The sequence below is a fragment of the Globicephala melas genome, chromosome 2 (genome assembly GCF_963455315.2).
Source record: "Globicephala melas chromosome 2, mGloMel1.2, whole genome shotgun sequence".
Lineage (NCBI taxonomy): Eukaryota > Metazoa > Chordata > Mammalia > Artiodactyla > Delphinidae > Globicephala > Globicephala melas.
The window spans coordinates 140,049,289-140,076,871 of NC_083315.2; the positions used below are offsets into that span (position 1 = coordinate 140,049,289).

Here is a 27,583-nt window from a genome sequence, read left to right on the forward strand (position 1 = left end):
TTTTTCAGGGAAAGGTTTTTTCTTTTTCTTTTTTTTTTTTTTCTTTTTAAGTTGTATATACGGTTTCGTCTTCTGGGAACTTTGGTTCTGTTTTTGCCAGGAGTTTGGGGATAAGCTTACTTTATTCTGGGTCAGTTACATTTTGAAAAGTAGGGCAAGATAAATCCAGGGTCATTTAGAGTCCTGTTAAAGTAGGTTAACAAAGATCTCATTCATTCCTTATAGAAATCAGAATCCTTTTTAATTAGCCCCATGGGCGATACAAGATTTTCTGAGCATTTGTTGTGTATGCATGTGTGTGGGGAGGGGGTGTAATTATTCAGAGCTTGAAGTAGTATATTAGGAAAAATAAAACTCAAAATAATTTCCCTTTGGAAATGGGAAAATTTGAAGTAAATATAAGAGATTAATTTATAACCATCTGGTGGGTTTAGTGTGTGATTTTATACTCTAAAAATCAGAGGTCATTCTAAATGTGCCTCTTCAAGAGATTACTTCCCTCATCTGGTTTCAGCATTGGTGATTATAATTTCTCCAAATGGCTCCATTTTTCTAAAACGTTCAGCAGGGAAATTTGTTAAAAGGTAACTGTATTTGTTGTTCTCAATATGTATGAGAGCTGAAGTTTACTAATAACCACCGGGTATTTTTAGAGTCATTTAAAAATGATAGATAAAAAGCTGTGAATGATTTATTAGAGAAATGGAATGTTTGACATTATCATGTGTGTATATCTTAGATATATGTATATCTTAGAAAGATAATGTGTGTATCTTTGCAGGAGAGATATGAGATTCTGGGTGAATAATCTCTCCTGGTCATTGATGGTCTATGAGGCAACATGTGTTGAATGAGCACTGGAAGAAAGTGGGAGAAGAGCAGCCACACACACTTGCTCTCTGCCTCTGGGGTGGAGCAGCATGCACGGGTCACGCCTTTGTCTTTTCAGCCTTTACTACAAAGGATACTACCAATTACACGGGTAGCGAAATGTTACAAGATCAAGGGCACCTGGCTCAAATACAGAACACCAACAGCCCTTCTCAAATTTGAGTAACATGTAGGATCTTTCCAAAACGTGGGCGTTGTTGGCCTCGTCTTCAGTTAAGAAGGATATTCAGAGTGCAGACTAGTTCTGCTGTATGTGTCTGTCTGCCTCAGTCTGAGTGTTTACTCAGCAGAACTTCCAGGGTGGTTTGATGTCTTCAAAACAAAATGTTTCAAAAGTACAGTTGAATTCACACTTAACCACTTTATCGCGTAATTACGGTTTTTATGAATACAGGTAAATCTGTTCATTGATATATTCATGCAGCATGTGTTCCCTGAAACCCCACCTTGTATCAAGCACTATTTTTTTTTTTTTTATCAAGCACTATTTTGGGTTGAGAGGTTATTGAGGTGAACAACTCCAGTAAGCTTCATGTGCCCCACGAGGCTTGCATTTCAGTTACAGAGACAAACAATAAATCATTAAGAAAAATAGCAAATATCAAAAACAGATTTATGCAAAAATGGATTTATGCTTGGGCATCTTCTTTAGATCAGGTGTCAGAGAAGGAAGAGGAGATACTTAAGGAGCAATTGAATAACACAAAGGAGCTGCTGTGCAAAGAGCTAGGGAGGAGCATTCCAGTATGAGACAATGGCTCAAGGAAGAACTCAACAAGAGAAACAAACATGGTGAATTCATGGAGCAAAGGGAGCCTGGTGTGGCTGGATTGTGGTGGATGAGGGGCAGGGTGATTGGAGAGCAAGGCAGAGCTGGGTTAGGCAGGGATTCATCAGCTCTAAGCTAAGGTGTGTGGATGGGAAACATTTGGAAAGTTTTAATCAAGGGAGTAACATGATCTGATTTACATTTTCCACTCTGGCTGCTGCGTGGAGAGGGGATTATCTGGGAGCAGGAGGGGAAGCAGGAAAGCCAGTTAGGATGCTTTTGTTGTAGCCCTGGTGAGATATCATAGTATTTTGGACCCAGGGTGGTAGCAATGGGATGAAGAACCACGGATTTCTTTTCAAAGGATGTTTGTTAACATTGGGATGATTGGGTGATTAATAAGAGAAATTAAGGATAATTTCTAAATTTTTGCCTTGAGCAATTGGTTATGGAATTTATTGTGATAAAGATTGGCAGATAGGGCTTCCCTGGTGGCGCAGTGGTTGAGAGTCCGCCTGCCGATGCAGGGGACATGGGTTCGTGCTCCGGTCCGGGAAGATCCCACATGCCGTGGAGCGGCTAGGCCCGTGAGCCATGGCCGCTGAGCCTGCGCATCCGGAGCCTGTGCTCTGCAACGGGAGAGGCCACAGCAGTGAGAGACCCGCGTATCGCAAAAAAAAAAAAAAAGATTGGCAGATAAACTAGTTTTGGGGGAAATCAAGCTTGTATTTTTGCCATGATAGATATGAGATGCTTATTTGATATCCAGATGGAGATGTCAAGTAGACAGTTGGATGTCAGGATTCAGAGTTCTAGAGAAAGGTATAGATTTGGCAGCCATCAGCATATGGCTGGTATACTTACATTTAAAGCCACGGACTGGATGAGATCACCTATGGAATATGTAGCTAGAGCAGACCTTTTAGGTCTTGCAGTGTTCAGAGGTCAAACAGAAGAGGAGGAGCAAGCAAAGGACCCTGAGAAGGAGTGGCCAAGGCCAAAGAAGGAAAACCAGGCAAGTGTGATGGCCTGGAAACCCCTAGATGAAGATATTTCAAGAAGGGTGTATGGTCAACTGTGTTAAGTAGAGAAATGGCCATTGGATTGGGTTCATAGAGTCAGCTGGTGGCTCTAATGCATTCGCCACACTCAGATAGTAGAGATGGAGGCCTGACTGGAGGGGGTTGAGGAGAGAATGGGAGGTGAGGGAGTAGAGACAGTGACTTAACATTTCAAGAAATTTTGTTGATATCAGGTACTTGTTGAAGGGAAATGTAGGATTTTTTAAAGTAAGAGATACTACTCCATTAACTGTTATGCTTTTCCTAAGTTAGGTTCATTTATTGCTAGAGCCCCATTCATTTATTTGTTCATTCATTATTCAACAAGTGTTTTTAAATACCTATGGTGTATGACACTGTGCTGAACACAGGGGATGGCACATGGCATGTGCTGTCCTGAAACGTATGTTCTGATTATAGGGATACAGACAATTATATCAACAGTAGAGTATGATGTGTGCTGCAAAGAGGGCTGACATGGTGCTATAGAGGTACAGAGTAGGAATACCTCACCCAGACTTGGGAGTCAGGGAAAGCTTTCCAGAGGAAGCGATTTCTAAGCTTAGACCTAAAATGTGTTAATAGATAAGCAGGCGTTGAAGGTGGAAAGAGTGCTCCAGGCTGTGGTGACGGCATATAAAAGCCAGAAGATGAGGCTGAATGTGGCGCATTCCAGGAAACGGATGTTCAGCGAGACTGAGGATTAGAGTTTGAAGGAGAGTGTGAAAAGATGAGGTCATGTAAATGTATAGGGGTTTGAAGTTTTTCTTAAGACCAAGGGGAAGCAACTGAAGGATTCTGAGTAGAAGCATATTCAGAACTAGTGATTTAGAAATCACCCAGGGGGCACTGTGGGGTGTGGTCTTATGGGACTGAGTGTGGAGACAGGAAGACCGGCTGAGAGATAATGGTGTCCTCATCTAGGAGGTGCCGGTATGGATAGAGAGAAATGGATATCCAGAGATATCTAATAGATATAATTTTCAGGGCTTTAAAATTTTTTAATTTTTATTTTATTTTTAAAATTTTTATTGGAGTATAGTTGATTTACAATGTTGTGTTAGTTTCAGGTGTACAGCAAAGTGAATCAGTTATACGTATACATATATCCACTCTTTTTGTTTTTTAGATTCTTTTCCCAGGTAGGCCATTACAGAGTATTGAGTAGAGTTCCCTGTGCTATATAGTAGGTCCTTGTCGATTATTTTATATATAGTAGTGTGTATATGTCAATCCCAATCTCCCAATTTATTACCCTCCCCATCCCTTACTAACCATATGTTTGTTTTCTACATCCGTGACTCTGCCTGTTTTGTAAATAAGTTCATTTGTACCCTTTTTTTTTAGATTCCACATATAAGCTATATCATATGAAATAATTTTTATTTTCAGCTTTATTGAGGTAATTATCAGGATGTTTTGATTGACTGGGTATGGGAAAGGGAGGGAGAGGGAAGTATCAAAGATGACTCAGGTTTATTCTTGGGCAAATGAGTGGATGATGGAACTGAAAAAAAATGCAGGAGAACAACTTTGGTAGGAGAGGGAGTTGATTGAGATGGTAACTCAGTTCTGGAAATGCTGAGTTTGAACTGTCCCTGGAATAACTAGGTGGAGATACCCGGAAGATAGTGGAATAAACATATGCACAGCTCAGGAGAAACAGACACCTGGGCTGAAGGTAAAGATTTGGAATTGATTAGTATATAAATGGTGATTGGTCCCCTGGGAGTAGATGAAGGTATCTAGAGAAAGAGAAGAAGGGCCTAGGCAGAACATTCCAGAGATAGAAAAAGCAAAACCAGCCCATAATAGGGCCTGGGAAGGGGTGTCCAGAGAAGTAGAAAGAAAACAAGGTGAGTGTGGTACTGTGGAATCCTAAGAAAGAGAATATTTCAAGAAGGAGAGAGTAGTAAACAGTATCAGAAGTTTCAAGGTATCCAAAAAGTACTGAGAAGTATCCATGAGGTTTAGCAATGAGTATATTATAAGTGGCCCTGCTCAGAATTAAGTGGAGAGGCTGGGGTGGAAGCCAGCTTTTCGTGGGTTGAGAAGTGAGTGGTAGGTGAGGAAGTGAAGACAGCCAGGGTAGACAATTCTTTCAAGAAGTTTGGGTTTGAAGGGGAGGACAGAGATAGGGTGGTAGCTGGAGGGGCCACAGATCTGGCATTTAAGCTGATTTTTAATTATAATGAAAAGAACATGGATTTTGGTATCAGACATGTCTGGATTTGAATTTCTCTCTCACCAGATGTGACAACTAGAGCACAGTATCCAGGGCACAGTAGACTTTCAATAAATGCTTATTGAATGAGTGACTAAAAACCCTTCATCTTCTGGGAGCTATAGTTTTCTCATTTACAAAATGCCTGCCTGACCACCTGACTAGAAGCTTTAATGAAATAGTGTCATTGTTCCTTACCCTCGAGTCCTACTTATTCCTGGACATGGCTTGTTTCAGCAAGCCTTCTGAGCCCCTCCACGCGTGTCTTAGGATACCCATAAGTTAGAATAGATTCACATTGCATTACATTATGTTAATATCTCAGTTTATTATTTCATTACTATTTTTGCCAGGCCCTTCCTGTTCCCTTGTTGTCTCAAGAATAAGTCACCCATGTAAACCAGTCTAATTACTTTAGCTAGGAGTTTCTGAGCGTGAGCTATGTGAACCCCCTCAGTCAGGATCTCTGGGAATTGGGGCACAGAACCTTGCACTTAAACCATGACTCGCTGGCATTCAAAAGTGTAGGAATCCTAGATTTGTAATCACGGCACGTATCTCCTTAGTGCAGTCTGGCTCTTTTGCACTCAGAAGTCAGAGGTGCTTGGACTGCTGCCCCGGTGGAAGGTGTTTAGGCTCACACCTTGATTTTCACAAGAAAAATGCTCACAGTGTTAATGTGGTTGGTGAAAGGCAGTAAGGAGTAAGAGATACGTGCTAAAAGAAATGTAATCATTTCTTTGATTTATTCATTCCACAGATGTTTATTGAGCAACTCAGGTGAGTCAGAAGAGGGTAAGAAAGAAGAGAAAAAAATAGCACCCCAGATCCTAGGCATTTTATCTGTATTGTGGGCTCATTTTCATGTGCTAGAAATAACAAGATTTGCTTTTACGCAGAGAGCCAGGAGCTATGTTCCATGGGGCTGGAAACAAAAGCCTCAGTGTGAAAATCTCAGGTGTTTGCATAAGGGTGTGGTTGCCTCATGTGGCTACAGGACCTTGCTGGATCCTACATGCTAAGGCCCTAAGCAGAAATTCTTTGCTGTGTGTCATAGATTTCCCCAACAAACTAAGTACTTAAATCTGTGGGTTCACTGGGGAAAAATAGCAACAAAGCCCCTCTCGCTCCTGCCCCAGCCAAATAACCATTCATTCAACAAATGCTTTCTGAATTCGAGCAACATGAAACACTGTGTACAAGCTGCAGGCAAAGTGAGGTGCTAAATCGGACCTGGCCTCTGCTCTCCTAGAGCCCGTAGGCTAGTGAGGAGGCAGATAGTCATCAAGTTAGCTCACAGATGTTAGCTAATATTTTTTTAGGAACGCCTTTATAGAGATATAATTCAAGGTGTGATTCACGTACCATGCAACTCGCCCATTTAAAGTGTACAATTCAATCATTTTTAGTGTACTCACAGAATTGTGCAACCATTGCATTTAATTTTAGAACATTTTTATCACCGCCCGCCCCCCTCACCCCCCAAGAAACCCCATACCCTTTATTCCCATTTTATTCCAAAACCTTGTACTCCTCCCTGCATCAGGCCGAGGCCACCACTGATGTACTTTCTGTGTCTATAGACTGTCCTATTCTGGACATTTTGTACATGTGGAATCATATAATATGTGGTATTTTGTGATGCCTTCTTTCAGTTAGCATAATGATTTCAACGTTCATCCCTGTTGTAGCTAATATTCATTTGTGTAGATCAAGCGTAATCTTGCCAGGAATTGATAAACTTTTTTTGTAGAGGACCAGGTAGTAAATATTTTAGCTTTGAGGTCCATATGGTCTCTGTCACAACTACTCAATTTGCCATTTTAGCATGAACGTAGCTACAGACAATATGTGAACAAATGAGTGTGTCTGTGTTCCAAGAAGGCTGTATTTACAGAAATAGGTGGTGGGCTACATTTAGCCTTTGGGATTATCTGTTGTTGATCTCTGATTCTACATCAGTACAAGTACTCAATCCTCTTAGCAACTCTGTGAGGTAGGTACTGTTAATCCCCATCTTACAAATGAGAAGACTGAGGCACATAGCAAGTAGGTGGCAGATACGGGATCAAACTCAGGTAGTCTGGCTCTAGAGCCCATGCTCTTAACCTTGTCAATGATTATACGTTGAGGCCGATGCTAAGTAGTGGAGGAAGACAGATTGACTTAGGTTTCCTTCGGGATGCAACAATTGAGCTGAGCCCTAAGGGTAATTAGAAGTCAAGTAGGTGAAGAGGGCAGGGTGGTGCAAACAGCTGTGGCAGGAGGGGACATAGCTTGTAAAGGCCCTGAAGGAAGATGGAGTGGCTGGATCCCTGGGCATGGAGGAGAGCTGTAAGTGCCGAGGCTGGAGAGATGCTCTGGGGTGGACCATGCAAGCCTCACAGGCTGTTTTGCTTTTGATCCTCAGAGCAGAGAGAAACCATCAAAGGGTGGAAAGGGTACTGTGGTCAGATGTACTGGCTGAAGTGGAGAACAGATTGAAGGGAGCAGAGCAGACCTGGTTGGCCATGGACATGGTCCAGGCCAGACCTGACGGTAGATCAGGCAAGAGGGCCGTCAGATGTAGAGAAGGAGGCGCATACCAGAGCCATGTGGAGGCAAATTTGCAGGATTTGGCAGTAGGCTGTACTTGGGGCTGATAAAGGATGGTGGTGTCAAGTCCATGAGATGAAAACACAGATGAGGGCGGGTTTGGGGAGAAGTAGGGAGGTAGAGTGTCATTTCAGTCCTGGAATGCTGAGTTTGACAGGCAAGTGCTGTTTTTTCCATAGTGACAACACAGATTCTCCTGGGAGGAAATACATGAATGAAAAGAATTTTGAAGTAGAGACGTGGTTGCACATTGAGTTTACGAGATGTGTTAGCTAGGACTTAGCTTCTAAACTCACTTTTCCGGTTCAATAAGTGAGATCTCAGTCCTGGTACTATGTATTTTTCTTTCTTACTTGCTTATTTGTTTGGCTTAAGAAAATGTGTTGTAAATTGTCCCCCTGCTTTCTCTGTTGGTTAATAGTCTCCCCTTTTGTAGTTCAGTAACAGGCCTTTTCCTGTTTATTCTTCAGATATTTTAGGCTTTTCTTGTTTTCATTGTGCATGCCTGTGTGTTTTCATTCATTTATTTGTTTGTTATCATCTCCATGAGAAACAATAGAAGAGGTGGCCTTATTTTCAGTTCCCTTTCTATTGGATAACAGCTTGGGTAAGATTCTTTGGGATGGCTGTTGGAACACATGGCTAAAATGTGTTGCGTTATTGTCTGAATTTAGTTATTCTTACCTTGTCTCACAGAGAGTTGAGTTGGCAGCATTGTTTCAGGGGAGAGCAGCAGGGTCTCATTAGTGCATGCCCTTTTGTTCAAGACATTTTCTTAGTAGAAGAAAGAAATTACCCAGGGGTTTTTGATTTTGAATTTTATTTGTTTTTCTTAGACAGCAGCTTCTTATTACGTATCTATTTTATACATATTAGTGTATATATGTCAATCCCAATCTCCCAATTCATCCCACCCACAGCTTCCCCCCACAGCTTTCCCCAATTGGTGTCCATACATTTGTTCTCTACATCTGTGCCCAGGGGTTTTTAAAACAAGGATTAGGATAAGACATAGGCCTAGTAACTGTTGCCAATAAATTCTTCTCCTTGCAATAAGTCAGTTTGAACCTCAATCTTTTAATATTTACTAAGTCTTTCAATCAGCAAAATGTATTGAGTACCTCTTCTCTACATGGCACTGGTCTAAGGGGAAGCAAAAACACAAAAGCATAAGGGTTTAATATTAAGGTTGATACCATGAGTAGGAGAGAAACCACATAGAGGTACATGACTGCAGTACATGAGCAGCAAGTGGTAATTACCATAAGATAGAAACAAAACTGTTGGTTATTCATGTAGCTATCCTTTCATAAAAATACAGGTAGAATGATGATAAACATGCTATTTTATAATTTGCTCTTTTTCACTTAAGAATATACCTGCATTGGCACATAGGTATCTACTTTGTTCTTTTTACTGGGCAAATGATAATTTTCTTCCTTTCTGGTAATGTGGAAGGTTTATGATCTCCTTTTTAAAAATTTCTTATGGCTTAACAGATGCTTTTTAACTTTAAATAGTGTACTTAAATTGCTGCTTTTTGAATTATCAACTTAAAAAATGAAACCATATCATGTGTGGCAATTTAATTTACATATACATACATTCTTTCATTCGACAAGTGTAGTAATTTAATTTACATACACATACATTCATTCTTTCATTTGACAAGTATTGACTAAGTGCCTTCTACTTGTGAGGTATTATTCTAGGAGCGAGGAACCCAGTGACCGACCAAAACAAATCCTTGCTCTTTAGAATTTATGTTCTTTGCCTGTCTAATCTAGAAGGATGCACAGGAAATTGTTAATTAATGTTGTCTCTGGGGAAGGAAAATGGGTGTGTGGGGAAAGTTAAGATTAACTTTGAATTCTGTTACTGTTTATAAAACATGTTTTATGAGGATTATATATTACTTCCTAATACTAATAATGATTAAAAAAAAAAAGACCCAACAAAGTATTGTGATAGGCCAGAGCCAGAAGAGATTATTTCTGTTTCACAAAGGGGACATTTGAACAGGATATGTCTTATTTTAACAAATGTTGATCGAATGCCCCCCATGTGCATTGTGCTGGGTGCTGGGGTTTCTGTGAATGCAGAGGGATGCGGGAGGATTAGCCAGTCCAGAGGGTACATAGCATGTTGATTCAGAAAAGAGAGCAACTTAACTGGGGAGCTGCATATATTCTAGTTTGGCTAGAGAAGTAGGATGTAAGTGGGGAAGTCATGGGGGATGAGTCAGGAAAAAGTTGATTGGAGTCAAATTCTGAATGACCTAGAATGTTAGGCTAAGAATCTATAATTTATTCATTAAGGAATTAGGGAGTGATCAAAAGATTTTAATGAGGAGAGTGAAAGATCCAAGTAATAAATCTGGTGCCATGTGCAATAAACCTGTTATCAATAACCCAGCAATAGAAAGGGAAGAAGGGAAATTCCTGGATAGAGAAGGTTGCAAAGCCTCCTTGGTGACCTCATGCAGTAGAGAACATTCTTGGAGAAGCCACATTGTAAGAATTTGTTGCTCTGTGTTTAAGTGAAAATGCCAATTAGAGATTCTCATGCCTGGGTAACTGCCTTTGAACTCTTACTACCAGGGAGGACTGCTGGAGTCAACATTTTAGATGAACTTTTGTGGAGACTGGACCTTGCTGAGACACAGTGGCCTTGGTAGTTTAATAATGAGATTTATAATGAACTTAAAATCTACACTCTTTAATTGAGCTTAACTCAATTTGTTTTCATTTAAGGTCCCTTCCAGCTAAGGATATGAGTTGCCAGCTCACAAAAGGCAGATTGAATAAGAACAAAGTCAGAGGTTAAATGTATTTTTATGGTAATGACACCTAGAGAAAACCTTTTCCTTCTATGCCTTTCTGAAACTCAACCAGATATTTTCCAAGAATGATAATCTAGGATAGCCATGTGGGCCTGAATGAAATTCACTGACTACATTTTCCTGCATTTTATATATTTCTTATTTGCCTTAAAAATCAGAATAGAGAATTTCTCATTCTCTATTCCTTGGCATTTTAAGAAACTCATCCTTATGATAGATTTTATTATTTTCTGTCTGTTTTTGTCTTTTTCTGTCCCTGATGTCTGCTGATTAAATGGTCTTTTTCTCATTACTCAGCCATAAAAAAAGAGTGAAATAATGCTATTTGCAGCAACATGGTTGGACCTGGAGATTATCATACAAAGTGAAGTAAGTCAGACAGAGAAAGACAAATTTCATATAATATCACTTAAATGTGGAATCTAAGACATGGTACAAATGAACTTATTTACAAAACAGAAACAGACTCACAGACTTAGAAAACAAACTTATGATTACCAAAGGGGAAAGGTGGGGAGAGAGGGATAAATTAGGAGGTTGGCATTAACAGATACATACTACTATATATAAAATAGATAATCAACAGGGACCTACTGTATAGCACAGGGGAACTCTACACAATACTCTGTAATTGCCTATATGGGAAAAGAATCTGAAAAACAACAGATATTTGTGTATGTATAACTGAATCACTTTGCTGCACACCTGAAACTAACACAACATTGTAAATCAGCTATATTCCAATATAAAATAAAAATTAAATTAAAAAAATAAAAAAATAGGGGCTTCCCTGGTGGCGCAGTGGTTGAGAATCTGCCCGCTAATGCAGGGGACACAGGTTCGAGCCTTGGTCTGGGAGGATCCCACATGCTGGGGAGCAACTGGGCCTGTGAGCCACAACTACTGAGCCTGTGCGTCTGGAGCCTGTGCTCCGCAACAAGAGAGGCCACAGTTGTGAGAGGCCCGCGCACGGCGATGGAGAGTGGCTCCCACTTGCCACAACTAGAGAAAGCCCTCGCACAGAAACAAGAACCCAACACAGCAAAAATAATTAATTAATAAACTCGTACCCCCAATGTCTTAAAAAAATAAAAAACAAATAAATAAATAAAAGGTCCTATTCTCTTTATGTCATTTTGAGAAGAGTTTTATTATTTCATTAGAAAGTTACTCTGGAAATTAAAAAATAAAACCCAACATTAAAAAAAAATCTCACCCACTCAAATTAAGTTGCTTTAAAGCATGTGGCTCTCAATTATTTTTTTCCCCAATGGGTCAGCTTTTGAAAAGAACAAAAGATTACTTATCCTGCTATAGGGGGAGCTATTTGGCTCTGGTTCCTGTTGAATTAATACCACTTTTCAGGGATAAGGCAGTATGAAAATGTGAGAAAAGTGTGTCAAGGGATAAGTGACATGGCACAGACGAAACCATTTAATTGAGTAGTCATAAAGGTGTTTAATTGCACCTGGGACATCTTTGTCTGCTGTTAGCAAGGGTCCTTGTTGCATTTGAAGGGTTATGATTTCCAGGATGAAGAGGTGAACAATGTGTTAGTTAAAAGCCATGAAGTTTAAAAACCTTTTCCTGAGGGTTTCATTTGCTAACTGGAGAGTTCGGGTCGGGATTTGTTCTGCCTGCTCCTCTTACTGTTTTTCCCCTTGTTTCTCTTAGATTTTAATCAATTTAGGACAGGGATAACTTAAGGTTTTCATTGGAAATTTTTGGTTATTTTAAATTTATGTCCCTATCAGAGGTCAGTCCAACCTATGTGAGACTAGGTGCTCCAAGTTGAGCAGTCCATATAGAGCCCTCATATGCTGCCTGTTTTCTCAGCCTAGGAAAGTTCACAGTCCTCAGTTTGCTCAGTACCAAGACCCCTTTTGTCCAGCATCACATGGAAATGATCATGTGATCCCTCATCTTTCTTGGAAATAGTTCAGAATGACTGAGGTTTCCAGGTGGATGTGCAATACTCAAACTCCTTGGGCACACAGTGCTCCTTTACATTCCTTTTTGTGCCAGCATTTCACCCCCTCTATGGTCATTCCTTTCTCCCACAATAATTCCCCTAACGTTAGTGTAGACTCTCTGTCCTGGACCTGGTGGTATTCCTGGTTAGTTTCTTCTCCATACTTTACACCTAGAAAGAAAAAAAAATCTCTCTTGGCTCCTTAAGGATAAAGAAGAGAGCCCTCGGGCTTCCCAGGTGGCGCAGTGGTTGAGAGTCCGCCTGCCGATGCAGGGGACGCGGGTTCGTGCCCCGGTCCGGGAGGATCCCACATGCCGTGGAGCGGCTGGGCCTGTGAGCCATGTCCACTGAGCCTGCGCATCCAGAGCCTGTGCTCCGCAATGGGAGCGGCCACAACAGTGAGAGGCCCACGTACCGCAAAAAAAAAAAAAAAAAAAAAAAAAAAAAAGCCCTCTTTGTTTGTTTTCCTTGTTGTTTGTTTTGTTTTGAATTTCTGCTTTTTTGTAATAATGAAATAGTCCCTTCCTGCTTATACACGTGGCCTTGATTAATGTACTTTGTGCGCATGTAACTTGATCCTGGAAACATAAAAACTTGTTCTGTAGTTTTCTCTATGGAGGAACAAAGTTAGCTCTCAACACATTTTTTGGTAAGCGTCAGTACATGTTTAAAATTTATTGTCTTATCATCTGCTGATTCTAGGGAAACAATGAAAACATGAGTAACATTTTGAATTATAGGACAAAATTATGGTTCTTTATAATTCTTTTTTTTTTAAATTTTATTTATTTATTTATTTTTGGCTGCCTTGGATCTTCATTGGGGCGCAAGAGCTTTCTCTAGCTGTGGCGAGCGGGGGCTACTCTTCATTGTGGTGCACGAGCTTCTCATTGCGGTGGCTTCTCTTGTTGCGGAGCACGGGCTCTAGGCATGCGGGCTTCAGTAGTTGTGGCACGTGGGCACAATAGTTGTGGCTCATGGGCTCTAGAGCGCAGGCTCAGTAATTGTGGCACATGGGCTTAGTTGCTCCGCGGCATGTGGAATCTTCCCGGACCGGGGCACGAACCCGTGTCCCCTGCATCGGCAGGCAGACTCTCAACCACTGCGCCACCAGGGAAGCCCCCTGAATATATTTTGAAGGTGGATGTAAGAGGATTTCCCGAGGCATTGGACATGAAGTGTGAGAGAAAGAGAGAAGCCAACCTGTGATGGAGGAGGAAGACAGAGAGTATAGGGGCCTGCAAGCAGAAGGAGAGAGTGAGTATCTGTACTGAATGCTGCTGATTGCTCCAGAAAGATGAAGACTGAGAATCGATCATTGGTTTTAGTGGGGGCTGGGGGTGTCGTTGATGAACTCGATTCATGGTGACCTTGATGAAAGAGTAGTTTCAGCGGAATGGTAAGGGCATGATTGGTGTGGGTTCAGTTAAGAGAGAAGGAGGAGGGGACCTGGAGACCAGGAACATAGACAAATCTATTTGAGGAGTTTTGCCACAATGGACCTGTACCTGATGGGGTCAAGAGAGGGTTGTTTTTTGTTTTTAGTTTTAGATGGGCGAATTAATAGCATGGATCAGTACTAATGGGAATGGTCTTGGGTCGGGGAGAGGATAATACAGGAGAGAAAGGAGTAAAAGGTCCTGGAGTAGCTCCAAAGGGATGAGACCTGGTGAATGAGGGAAGGAAGGGATTGGCTTTAGGTCTGAGCAAGGCTGGCTCACCCATGCTAACAGGCAGGAGGCAGAGCCTTTTGATAGGTTACTAGACAAGGGAGTAGATGATCCCTAAGTGTCCTGGGGAAGCAAGGTCTCAGCTGAGAGTAAGGATGGGAGGGGAGGCGTTGGGAGTTTGAGAAAAAAGGAGAGGGTGTGAAATTGCTGTCTAGAGGAGTGGGAGAGGGCAGTGTATTATGACTTCCAGGCAGCATTGAGGGCCTACTTGACGGTCACGATGAGACTGGTCAGCAGTTACGGATTTCCTTCCAGCCACATTCAGCAGCGTGCGTGCAGGTATGAGTGAGCAGAGAGTGGTGATGAAGAGCACACAGCAGAATGAGAGGTGCAAGGGAATGTTTGTAATAATTGATCGTGGAATTTACAATGGATAAGGATGAAAGGAAGGAGACCAAGGGGGCGAGGGACAGTGTAAAACTGGCAGAATTGATGGCTTGGAGTTGCTGATGGACTCCAAGGATTGTTGGAGTTGAGACACTAGTGAGAATCAACTGAAAAGATAAGGAATGATGTTCAGAGATGGGGATGCATGAACTCAAGATCATGAGTTGTAGTTACTAGTAATGACAAGGTCAGGGTATAACCATGACAGTGAGTGGTTGAGGCAGAGCAGAAGACACATTTATTGGAGAAGAATTCAAGAAACAGAGAGGCCAGAAGGTTGGAAGTTTCACCAGTATGTGTATTGAAATTACGAAGAATTAGGGGTCACATTGGAAAGAGCAACAGTGGGGAAGGAACTAAAACCTTTGAGAAATGATGAGGAATGACAGAGGTAAGTAGATGACTGTAATAGTGGGGACTCTCTGATGCCGTGAGAGTTAAAGCTGGAGCATTTCAGGGACAAAGAGAGTGGAAAATGATCTGGAAGAAGCAGCGAAGAGCAAGGAACTAGTGGTCCAAGGTCTGTAAGAGAAAGCAATGCTGTCACTTGGGAGGGCTGTGGGGAAAGCAGAGTTCTGGGTTAGGGTGGAGGTTCAATTAGAGCAGAAAGGTGAAGAGGGTAGTGGGCACGTAGGGGATTTCGCTGATTGTCTGTTATGGATTTCAGCATCAGTGAAGGGTTTCAGGAGTTAAGGAGAGGTGGGAGATGAGAAAAATTGGGGGACGTGCAGTCTTTTGGAAATTAGAGGGAGAATGGAGGGGGACCTGAGTGTGTGAACTGTGTGTGTGTGTGAGGGGCAAAGGCACAGTGAGATGAGATCTGGTGAGCCCGCGGTAGGTGGTGGGAACAAGGCTGTAAGCATTAGGCACAGGGAGGAGTGGGTGTCTGGATTGCTCTCACCCCTGTCCAGTAGGATGAGGAGATCTGGGGAAATGGAAAGACAGTCCTGTGTGCAGGGGAACCCCTGGCCTCAGGGCTGAGGGTGTCTGCTGGAGCCGAGGGGCTAGAGGTGAGGGGAAGAATGGTGTTGGGATGGAGCTCTCTCCTGCCCTGGGAAGGAAGGAAGGATCCACACCGAGTGTTCCGATCTTTCCCTGGACTCCTGCCTGGTTAGTAATAGTGAGAGCTAGCACTTCTGTGTTTCCTTGGTGCAAAGGTCTGTTCACTTTGAGTGAACCACTAACAGTCTCTAGCGGTGAGTGCTTCTCACCTTATTCCACGAGGAACCTGCCCCACGTCACACAGCTACTCAGTAACACAGGCAGGATTTGAACTCAGGTCTCTCTGATTCTAATTGCAGCTGATTGACAGTTAATTCAGTGACAATATATTCTTCATGATAAATGTCAAGACTAAACTGCCGCAACTTTATGAGCCCTTTAAAATGTATTCAGATGTTCTGGGTTTATCTGAAGTACCGTGTGGTGTTGGCTTAGACTGCAAGTCCATTTGGATTAGAAACCCTTTTTTTTTTCTTCACAAAAGAAAAAAAAAATTCTTTTTTTTCTTCACAGGTTCTTGTACAGCACTGTCAAGGTCATGTAGGGGCTAATTCTTTTGTTGGTAAAATATTAAAAACTGTTGTCTCTTGCAGTTAAACGGTGGCTTTGAGAAATATCTTATTTCAACGTGCTATATTTCCAAAACACTTCTTGGACAAACACCTGAAATTTAAACTAAGTCCTAGAACGTATATAAGATTGTGAGATACACACACGTACCCAGAGTGACAGACCTTTGAAACGTTGATTTGTTCAAATGGTTTCTGAGGCTTCTCGTTTTCTAACTGCTATTGTCCTTTTTAAATAGCTGAACAGGAAGACACTCAGAAGAAAACCTTCACATGCTGGGTAAACTCACAGTTGGCAAAGGTGAGGAAAAAGAGAGCAAATCAAGCTATAAATATATATTTAAGTGATTCCTCCTGTTCCTTCAGTTTTGGTCCCCAAATGGCACTGGTGACATGTAAAAGGTTGAAAAAATGTGCTGAATGTCACCTTGATCTTGTTTTGATGTATCTGTTATTCTTTTCCAACACGAAAAGGGGGCATTTTTGTTAAGGATATGGGAGACAGTGCTAGAAAATATTTAAAGCAGTAACATCTCTTTTATCAAATGAAATTGTAACAAGAAGTCATATATGTTGAGTGTTATGTTAGACACTGTTGTAAGTACTTTAAATGTACTGACCACTCGTTATGTTTCAGTGACTTCACAACATCCTGAGACAGATAGTATTGTTTGTGTTTAGAGAACAAGGAAACTAAGGTACAGAGACGTTGTCTGACTTCTCCAAGGTCCCACAGCTTACAAGTGATCGTGCTGGGATGCAAACCCAGGCAGTCTGGACCCAGAGGCCTTGATCTTAATCTCTGTGCTATCCTGGCCTTCAGTGATCCAGGTGCCCGGAATAACCTAGATACAAAATGAGTGAGCCTCTTCACCCAGGCTACCCATCCCAGCACAGTGCTTGTCATTCTAAAAAGAGGAAATTCATAAACAGGTTACTCTGGACATGTAATCTCCCCAAAGGGGTCACTATTGGCTGATTCTGAGCGTCATGAATGCCACTTCACTGCACAAGTTTTAAGCCCTCAGTGAAAGCTGAAAGAGTGTTGTGTCACTGGAAATTTGCTGTGAGATAAATTCACTACTTTCCTTATCATGTTTTGATATGGAACTTTGTGTGTTTTCTACATTCTGTTAATTAAGAAGAAAATCACTACTGAATCTTAGCTTGTGCAAAGATGCAAAAGCACATTTATGAGATTCTTAAAAGTTATCGTGTTTTTGGACCAAAGTTTCAATGATTACTTTTCTTGTGACCTTTTGTAGCACACCCCTCCCTCAGTTGTATCGGACCTATTCGCAGACATTAAAAAGGGGCATGTCCTCCTGGACCTGCTGGAAGTACTCTCAGGACAACAGTTGGTAAGCTTTTAAAACAACATTAAGAAATTTTGTGGATTAAAAAAAAAAAAATCACATTTGTGAGTAATATATTTTGCTTGAATTTCATAGCCTCGAGATAAAGGATCTAATACATTCCAGTGTAGAAGCAATATAGAACATGCCCTGAGATTCCTAAAAAACCGATCAGTGAGTATGAAATTCACATGAAAATTCATTGGGGAGATAAATGCTGTGAAATATTTTCTCCTTTTAACATGCGTTTCTTTTTTTTCCAGATCAAACTAATAAACATTCACGTTACCGATATTATAGATGGAAACCCATCCATTATTCTTGGCCTAATTTGGACAATTATACTGCACTTTCATGTAAGTAGTTTGATGATATGAAAAGTATTCCTGTTCTAATTACCACAGTATGAAATAAGTGTAATGCAATAAGTGTGACTTGATGCTAGAGCTTCTTCCAGAAATAGGACCCTCTGGAAGTCTTGTCAGGTGGAAAATATATAGCAGACCCTTTGCCACTTATGTTATTCTTCAATTGAAAATTGAATGCTGAATTATCATGATATCCTGAAATATCCATGGTATCAGCACCAGTCTGAATAGAACTTGCCATGGTAAATTTTTGCTTATTATTGTTTATTTACTCTGTCAGAAGAGAGAATAGGAAGCTTCTGGAGTAAATTCTTGAAAATTAACCCATTAAACTTGGTTAAATCTCCCTATTTTTGAGGTCCCTTGTCTAATCTAATAATCCTGCAACATCTAGCTCTGTCCCAAGACTGACTCATAGCTTTCATTTCATTCCACAAATATTTTTGAGCACCTACTTTGTGCTAACTTTTGTGCTGGGACAGTAAGAAAATAACAGGGAGCACTCCCCTGGTGGCACAGTGGTTAAGTATCCACCTGCCAATGTAGGGGACACGGGTTCAATCCCTGGTCTGGAAGATCCCACATGCCGTGGAGCAACTAAGCCTGTGCGCCACAGCTACTGAGCCTGTGCTCTAGAGCCCGTGCGCTGTAACTGCTGAGCCCCACACGCTGCAGCTAATGAAGGCTTCGCACTCTGGGCCCCGTGTGCCGCAACTACTGAGCCCATGTGCTGAAACTACTGAAGCCCACACACCTAGAGCCCATGCTGTGCAACAAGAGAAGCCACTGAAACGAGAAGCCCGTGCACTGCAACGAAGAGTAGCCCTCGCTCACTGCAACTAGAGAAAGCCCGCACACAGCAATGAAGACCCAACGCAGCCAAAAAAAACAAAAAGAAAGAAAGAAAATAACAGGGAATAAGTAGGTTATAGTCCTGACTTTATGACACTTATGGCTGATAAATACATTCTTTCAGGCCTGGGATTTTGAATTAGTGCGTATTTTCTGTAGCTACTTAAAAACTTATATGTTCAGGGGCTTCCCTGGTGGCACAGTGGTTGAGAGTCCGCCTGCCGATGCAGGGGACACGGGTTTGTGCCCCGGTCTGGGAAGATCCCACATGCCGCGGAGCAACTAAGCCCATTCGCCACAACTACTGAGCCTGCGCTCTAGAGCCTGCGAGCCACAACTACTGAACCTGCATGTGACAACTACTGAAGCCCACGTGCCTAGAGCCCGTTCTCCACAACAAGAGAAGCCACTGCAATGAGAAGCCTGCGCGCCTAAATGAGGAGTAGCCCCCGCTCCCGCAGCTAGAGAAAGCCCGCAGGCAGCAACGAAGACCCAACACAGCCAAAAATAAATAAAATAAATAAATTTAAAAAAAAAAGAATCAATTTAAAGTTTTGTTTTAATATTGTAAATAAACTTTTGTCAAAAGTATACAACACACAGAGAAAACTGCACAAATCTTAAATGTAGAGCTTGATGAATTTTTGGAAATTAAACACATCCACGTAACCACCATTTAACTGAAGATAAGATGATAGAATATTGCCAGCATCCCAGAGCCCCCAGGTCTTTCTCCCAGTCCCTGCCCTCCTTCCCTAAAGATAACGGCTACTTTGATCTTTATCATTGGTTAGTTTAGCATTTTAAACTCCATATAAACAGAATTATAACTGAATTATTTTGCATACACTATATAATAGTCTTTTCTACCTGACTTATTTCACTTAACTTCGTGTCTGTGAGATTCATCCTCTTGAGGCAGGTATCAGTGGGTCTTTCTTTTCCATTGCTGTATATGAATATACCATTGCATGAATATGCCAGAACTTATTTACCATTCTACTGTTGACGGACATTTCTTTTGCTGCCAATTTTAAGCTCTTATGAATAAAGCTGCTAAAAACATTCTTGTATCTGCCCTTTGGTGGTACAAGCCCTTACTTCTGTTGCATATTTATCTAGGACTGGAACTGCTGGGCTGCAGGGCATGTGATCTCCAGCTTTAGTAGATACTGCCAAACAGTTTTTCAAACTTGTTGTGATTTACACTGTTACCAGAGTTTAAGAGTTGCTTGCTCCAATCCTTGCTAATACTTGGCATTAAAAACTTTTATTTTAGCTATGCTGTTGTGTATAATGATTTTTAGAAGTTTTAAAATGTATTCTGGATACAAGTCCTTTGTTGGGTATATATACATTGCAAATATCTTCTCTGACTCTGTGGGCTTGCTTTCTCAAATCTTTAATGAACAGACATTCATAATTTTAATGTAGTTCACATTTATCAGCTTCTTTTTTTTTTTTGGTGGCTAGTACTTTTTATGTCCTTTAAAGAATTCTTTCCCTTTGCCAGTACCATGGAGATATTCTCTTATGTTATTTTCTAGAATAGTTCTGTCCAATAGGACTTTCTGCAGTGATGGAAATGTTCTGTACCTGCACTGGACAGAACAGTAGCCACTAGCCACTTGTGGCTATTGAACACTTGGCATGTGACTAGTATGACTGAGGAACTAAATTTTAAAGTTTATTTAATTTAAATTTAAATAGCCACATGTGGCTAGCGGCTATCATATTGGACAGCACATTTCTAAAAGCTTAATCATTTCACGGTTTACTTTTAGCTCTACAATCTTTCAAGAATGAATTGATTTGTTTGAGTATGTTATGTTAAGGCAATTAAGATTTTTTTTTCCATATGGCTATCCAGTTGATCCAACAGTAATAATTGAAGAGACCATCATTTTCCTACTGCACTGTAGTATCACCTTCATAAATCAAGTAGTCATATAGGTATGGCTCCATTTTCAGATTGTCTGTTCTGTCCCATTATTTATCCTCGTACCAATACTATACTACATTAATTTCTGTAGCTGTACAGTCAGTCTTGATATCTGATATTGTGGTTTTCCAGCTCGTTCTTCAAGATTATCTTGGCTTCTTTGCTCTTTGTATTTCCGTGTATATATTTTTTTGAGATGTAGTTGACATATACCATTGTGTAAGCTTAAGGTAGATAACATGTTGATTTGATAGTCATACAAATTTTATAAGTAACTTGTTAATTTACACACACGTAACCTGCTGGAATTTTTATGAGGATTGATTGAATGTATAGAATCATTTGGAAAAAGCTGACATCTTTTAAATAATGCATCTTTTTTTTTTTTTGCGGTATGCGGGCCTCTCACTGTTGTGGCCTCTCCCGTTGCGGAGCACGGGCTCCGGACACGCAGGCTCAGCAGCCATGGCTCACGGGCCCAGCCGCTCTGCGGCATGTGGGATCTTCCCAGACCGGGGCACGAAGCCGTGTCCCCTGCATCGGCAGGCAGACTCTCAACCACTGTGCCACCAGGGAAGCCCCTAAATAATGCACCTTTTAACCCATGAATATAACATTTTCATTTTTGTTCTGTTCAAAATATTTTCAAATTTTCATTATGATTTCTCATTTGACCCATGGGCTCTATCACAATCTATGGCTTAATTTCCAAATATTTGGAGGTTTGTTATGTCTTCACTAGTACTGATTTCTAGCTCAATTTCAGTGTGGTTGGAAAATATAATCTGAATTATTTCAGTCCTTCAAAATTGCTGTGGCTTGCTTTATGGCTCAGCATGGTCAATTTTGGTAAATATTCTATATGCACTGGGAAAGAATGTTGATTCTGCCATTTTAGGTGCAATGGGGTATGTCAACCAGATCAAATTTGTTCATTGTATGGGTCACACCTACTATTATTGGTTATCTGGTGAGTCTGTCAATCATTCAAAGAAGTGTACATCTTTCAATAATACTTCTATTATATTTCTGGATTTATCTTTTTATTTTGTTGTTTTGTTTTGTTTTGTTCGCGGTACGCGGGCCTCTCACTGTTGTGGCCCCTCCCGCCGCGGAGCACAGGCTCCGGACGCACAAGCTCAGCGGCCATGGCTCACGAGCCCAGCCGCTCCGCGGCATGCGGGATCCTCCCAGACCGGGGCATGAACCCGTGTCCCCTGCATCGGCAGGCAGACACCCAATCACTGCGCCACCAGGGAAGCCCCTCAGTTCAGTTTTGATGGACAGAGGTGGAGCACCAGTGAAGTGCTCTATAAGCATGCTGCGGGGGGCGAATGGATGCCTGCCCTTGATGTGGAGCGCCATATGCTTGGGTGCGAGCAAGTCCCAAAAGCCAATGTGTAGCCCCAGATGGCCAATGCCGTTATTCAAAGGTTTGCCCAGTGCTCATTTCACCCTGAGTAAACTGTCACTGTTATACGATAATTTTTAGGTCTTGTTCTGGCTGAAGGTTTTGCCTCAATGCTGCTAACCTATGATTCCACACACGTTAACGATTATTATGTCTTCCTTAGATTGAGGAGCTTGCCCGGACTCTTTCTTGCAATTACAATCAGCCTTCCCTGGACAGTGTGAGTGTGGTCGACTCATCTCCTACCTCGAGTCCTCCAGCTAAGAAATGCTCCAAAGTCCAGGCAAGATGGCAGATGTCTGCAAAGAAGGCTCTTCTCCAGTGGGCTCAGGAGCAATGTGCCATGTAAGTAGTTTGCTCCACCAGAGGAGACACACAGGGCAGCTGTACCCACCAGCGCAACCTTACCGACCTCCAGGTCTGAAAATCAGGCCAAATAGGAGTAACACCCACCTGAACACTTCCCTGTCATAAAAAGAAAAGGCTCACTCTCCCCCTTCCCCTCACACTGAATCTTCCACACGTGGACCTCTGTGAGCTCAGCCACACTTGGTTTTGAAGACCGGAAGGTGGTGTCATCTGGGTAACTTCCCTCCCTCCCACTGCCATGTGTAGGTGGTCTATTACTGTGTGCAAATAAAGTAGTCTTCAAATATCTTTTTCTTTAGGCACAATTCCCCTATGCATCTGGAAGGTGGATTTAGATTCGAAAAGTTTTGCCATACTAGAAGCTCTTTAAAAGTCGGGACTCTATCTTAGTTGACTGTGTATTCCCTTAATTTTAGCCTAATATGTGTTCTTGGTAGGTGCTCCATAAACGTGTTGAGTGGATGAATGAAAAATGAGTGAATGAGTAGCCAGCTCATAAAATTATCCCTTGGAACTCTATAGGGTTGCATGAAGGACCATGGTCCCCATTGTTTAGAAACTCGTAGCTCAATTAGGAAACAAAGAAAGAAGAGAGTAGGTGTTTTAAAAAAAGGAGATGATAAAGGGAAGTTAATGCTTATAATTTCTTTTTTTAATTTATTTTTTATTATTAATTGTTATTGGAGTATGGTTGCTATACAATGTTGTGTTAGCCTCCAATGCACAGCAAAATGAATCAGCCATACACATGTAGTTATGCCCTCACTTTTGGACTTCCCTCCCGTTTAGGTTACCACAGTGCACTCGGTAGAGTTCCCTGTGCTATACAGTATGTTCCCATCCGTTGTCTGTTTTATACATAGTGTCAATAATGTATACGTGTCAATCCCAGTCTCCCAGTTCCTCCCACTGTAATTTCTTTTTTACATAGGAAAATGTTTTCTGCTCTTGGGATACATTTACTTTTTCAATTTAGCCAACTGCTTGGATGGAGTTTAGGAAAATAAGGAATTAGGACGCAGGAGATCCGCCACAAAAAGACCTATAGAGTTCAAAAGGCGTTCTTTGTCACATCATAGCATTGTCCAGATAAACAGGGGCATAAACATGTTGCTAAGCCCTCTCAAATGTTGGGCTTCTGAGTAACTGCTTCTTAATGAAAGGCTAAGATGTTAATTTCTGTCTTACCTTTCTGTAGTTGTCATTCATCCTCTGTATTCTGTGAGGGGACACAAATATACATGCATATCTTCCAGGTTTTAAGTACATTAAATGAACTTTTTCTTGAATTTCCTGGAGATGATTTTACTTCAGTTTCCTAAATTTTAAAATCCAAAATATAGCATGTGTGAAAATCATTATTACACCATATTCAGATTTGCTTCAAATCCTTTCAAAGTCCGTATGTTTTACCAAGGTTTACCTTTTCCCCATGTCCGTCCTTATTTTTCAACTATAGAGCTTATGCTAAACGTATTAAGATGTAGTAGGTAATTCTTAAGTATTTCGTCAGGAGTTTATTGTAGTTTTGGCTGTCATTGGTGGTATTACTGGGTGACTTTTGTTGGAATATTCTGTGATTCTCTAGGGCTCAGATGTAAGGCTATGTTGTAAGAAGTATATGGTATTTTTTTTATTCCTGAAGGAGATGAATTGGGCCCCCATTTGTGATGTCTGCATGAGCCTAGACCCTACCAGTCACTCTGGAGCCAGTCCCGCCCTCTCCAAGGCCCGGCAGCAGCACATTCTGTGTGGCACTTGTTTTGGCCCCTCAGGGCAGAGCTGAGTTCCCAGCCTGGTGCTGTATGGAGCGCGGTGCCTGCTGGTCGGCCCTGAGCCGACTCTGGCCCCCTTAGCGCTCTGGCGGGTCCGGCCCCGCTTTCAGCCCCACCGCCACCCCCATAGCCATCAATTTAGTTGAGTACTTACACGCGCACGCTGAAGCTGGAATACCAGGTTTTGAGTTCTGGCTCCCAGCACTTTCTAACTGGTAGGCTTAGACACTTAATCTCGTTGTGTTCAAGTTTCCTTAATCATAAAACGTGGACAGTACTTAACACTTACTTCATAGGGTTATTATGTGCTTTACAAGAATTGTGTTTTTTTTTTTTTTCACATCTTTATTGGGGTATAATTGCTTTACAATGGTGTGTTAGTTTCTGCTTTATAACAAAGTGAATCAGTTATACATATACATATGTTCCCAAATCTCTTCCCTCTTGCGTCTCCCTCCCTCAAGAATTGTGTTTTTTTAAAAAAAACATTTGCAACAGTTTCTGGACACAACGGGCACCATATAAGTGTTTGTTAAACGACACGAAAGTCACTGCCTACTATGTAGTTTGTCATAATCATAGTTTAGGCTTTTTTCCTAAGGGATCCAGGAAAGCCCAGGTCATCTGAAGCAGATTATTTCTTGAGTAGCTTTTATCATGTATACTTTTGATATATACTTAAATTAGTCCATTGAATTTCCTTGTGTTTTTATGGGATATTAAAGGAAACTATAGTTGTTCTCGAATATTTCCCACACTTTGTAGGCTACTATATGCTTTTACAAAATATTCAGTGATCTCTTGTTGAACACAAATTGAGTGGTTTGAGATATATATGTTAAGCACCTTTTTATGTCAGGCACTGTTTGCAGGGTGGGTGAGTCTAACATGATGGGCAAGAAAGAAAGGGCCCCTGTTCTCAAGGGGCTTGCACCCTAGTGGGAGAGGCACATGAATAAATATGATAATTATAGTTGGCCGTAAAGTTAGGAAGGACTTATGATATGGTTGAGAATGTCAAGGATAGGAAGAGGGTGCCCTTATAGTAGGTGGTCATGGAGTGCCTTTCTTTTTCTAAAAAATTTTTATTGAAATATAGTTGATTTACAATGTTGTGTTAGTTTCAGATGTACAGCAAAGTAATTCAGTGATACATATATATATATAATATGTATATTCTTTTTTTACATTCTCTTCCATTATAGGTTATTACAAGATATTGAGTATATGGTTCCCTGTGCTATACAGTAGGTCCTTGTTGGTTATCTATTTTACATATAGTAGTGTGTACGCCTTTCTGAGGAAGAGACCTTTGAGCTGAGACCTGAAGGAGAAGGCTTTAGGTGTATGAATCTCTGGGAGAAAGAGTGTCCAGGCAGAAGGATTAAAAAGGCTGTGGAGAAGCAGAAATGAAGCCAATGTTACTGCATGTTGGAAGGTGGAGATATTGAATAATATCCTCTGAACTGAGAAGGAACTTTAAGGCTGAAGAATGAAACAGGCAACTCCATAAAGTGCAGTTATGAAATTTATTGTGGGCAACTTATGGGCAGGATCAGGCAGACAGGGATCCAGAGGCATTCAGAGCTGTACTCCCTGCCCTCAAAAGGGGTACAGGGAGATTTAAAGGGGCCAAAGCTAAAGCAGAATCTGACTGTGAAGGGAGAAGTATGTCTGCACCAACAGGAACCAGGGGTTTTTCCTCTCCCTGGGGTCTCATGACCATTAACCATCTGTGTCAGCAAAAGGCATTCTTGCAGTTTTCATATCAGATGAAGGCAACGGTAAAAGCTGATGGGGAACTTATCTGGCTTGGGCACATTCCTTGTGAGCAGGCTAAAGCTTGGTCATGCAGAGAGAACAGGCGGGTAGGACTGTGGGCCTAAGATGGAGCTGACAAAATGGAGTCAGTGTGGTCTAGCCACATACTGCAGCATTGTAAGAGAGGGGAGATGCAAAGGTGGGAGAGGTAAGCGGGAAGCAAAGCTTGTCTGGCCTTGTGGGCCAGAGTGTGAGATGTTATTCTAAATATAATGACAAGAAATGATGGGTTTTCTTTAAATAACGTTTTTATTGTGATAAAATATACGTAACAAAATTTACCACTTTAACAGTTTTTAAGAGTACAGTTCAGTGACATTAAGTACATTCACAGTTGTGTAACCATCACTGCTATCTGTCTGCAGAACTTTTTTCATCTTGCAAAACTGAAACTCTGTATCTGTTTAACACCTCCCCTCCCTATTCCTCCTTCCCCTCAGCCTTCCCCTGGCCACCAGAGGTCTACTTTCTTTATCAGTGAATTTCACTCTGTTTGGTACCTTAAGAGAGTGTAATCATTTAACATTTGTCCATTTGTGACTGGCTCATTTCATTCAGCATAATATCTTTAAGTTTCATCCTTGTTGTAGCATATCTCAGACTTTCCTTACTTTTTAGGGCTGAATGATATTTTATTGTATGAACACACCACATTTTGTTTATGCATTCATTCCTGATGGCCGGTTCTAAGCAGAGGAGTGACAAGGTCTATCTATCCAATGAGCTATTGGCCACTGACTTGGCACAATGTATCATTTAATTGTTTCCAGTGAGAAATAAAATTAGTCCCTCTAGTGAAAGAAATTTAACAATTTGTAGAGGCCCAGCTTAGTCTTGAGCCAACAGATTGCTGAATGAAGAGCATTAAACTCGAGTGAGAATTGTCACGTGAAGGGCTCGTAAGACAGATTTCAGGTGCATTTCCAGAGCGTGATTCAGTGGACCTGGGGTTGGGCCTGAGAATTTGCATTTCGAGCACCTACAGCCACGTGACGCTGCTGCTGCCGGGGCCCCGGAGCAGTGCCCTGGAGCGTCGTGAGCCTCATCACACTTGGCATTTTACTTTAATTTGACCCCATGGTTCAAATAAAATATTTTCCTAGAAGGATTGATTCGATTTATGTGATTGGCAGAAATTCGTTTTAATTCCTGATGAATAGAGTGGAGGTGCTCTGATATAGTCTTTTAGATAGTGTTTATCGTGTTTTTATTCTTTTGTCATAGGTTTGAGTCTGTCAGTGTGACAGATTTTAAGGCAAGCTGGAGAAATGGGATGGCTTTTTTGGCTGTCATTCATGGCTTGCGACCAGACCTGATCGACATGAAGAGTGTGAAGCATAGATCCAACAGAGACAATCTGAAAGAGGCCTTCAGAATTGCAGAAAGAGAATTAAAAATCCCCAAAATGCTGGAACCAGAAGGTAAAGAAGCTTCTTTCTTTGTAAAGCAATGTCCAGTGTGAAGTGGATTTGAAAACAGTACCCACATATGAGCAAACATAACAGCATTATATTTTAGTCCTGAAGGGTTTAACTTTAAACCCTTTATTAAGTTTCATGAAATTAAGAATTCCTGCCAGTGAGTTAACCTCAGTAATTACAGGGAGGATGTCACAGCTGCAACCAAACGATGCTGTTTTGGGGAATAA

At 41.3% G+C, this 27,583-nt stretch overlaps 1 protein-coding gene across 3 annotated transcripts in view; it reads left to right on the forward strand.

Annotated features, from left to right (window-relative positions):
- Positions 1-27,583, forward strand: part of SYNE2 (spectrin repeat containing nuclear envelope protein 2) — a 271,795-nt gene that overhangs the window by 8,642 nt on the left and 235,570 nt on the right. For all 3 annotated transcript variants that reach the window (XM_030855184.2, XM_030855186.2, XM_030855185.2), the window contains exons 2-7: positions 16,282-16,343; positions 17,308-17,403; positions 17,494-17,571; positions 17,661-17,753; positions 22,134-22,315; positions 27,160-27,356. In XM_030855184.2, coding sequence (XP_030711044.2) covers positions 16,282-16,343; positions 17,308-17,403; positions 17,494-17,571; positions 17,661-17,753; positions 22,134-22,315; positions 27,160-27,356 — 708 coding nt within the window. The remainder of the gene's footprint in view (positions 1-16,281; positions 16,344-17,307; positions 17,404-17,493; positions 17,572-17,660; positions 17,754-22,133; positions 22,316-27,159; positions 27,357-27,583) is intronic.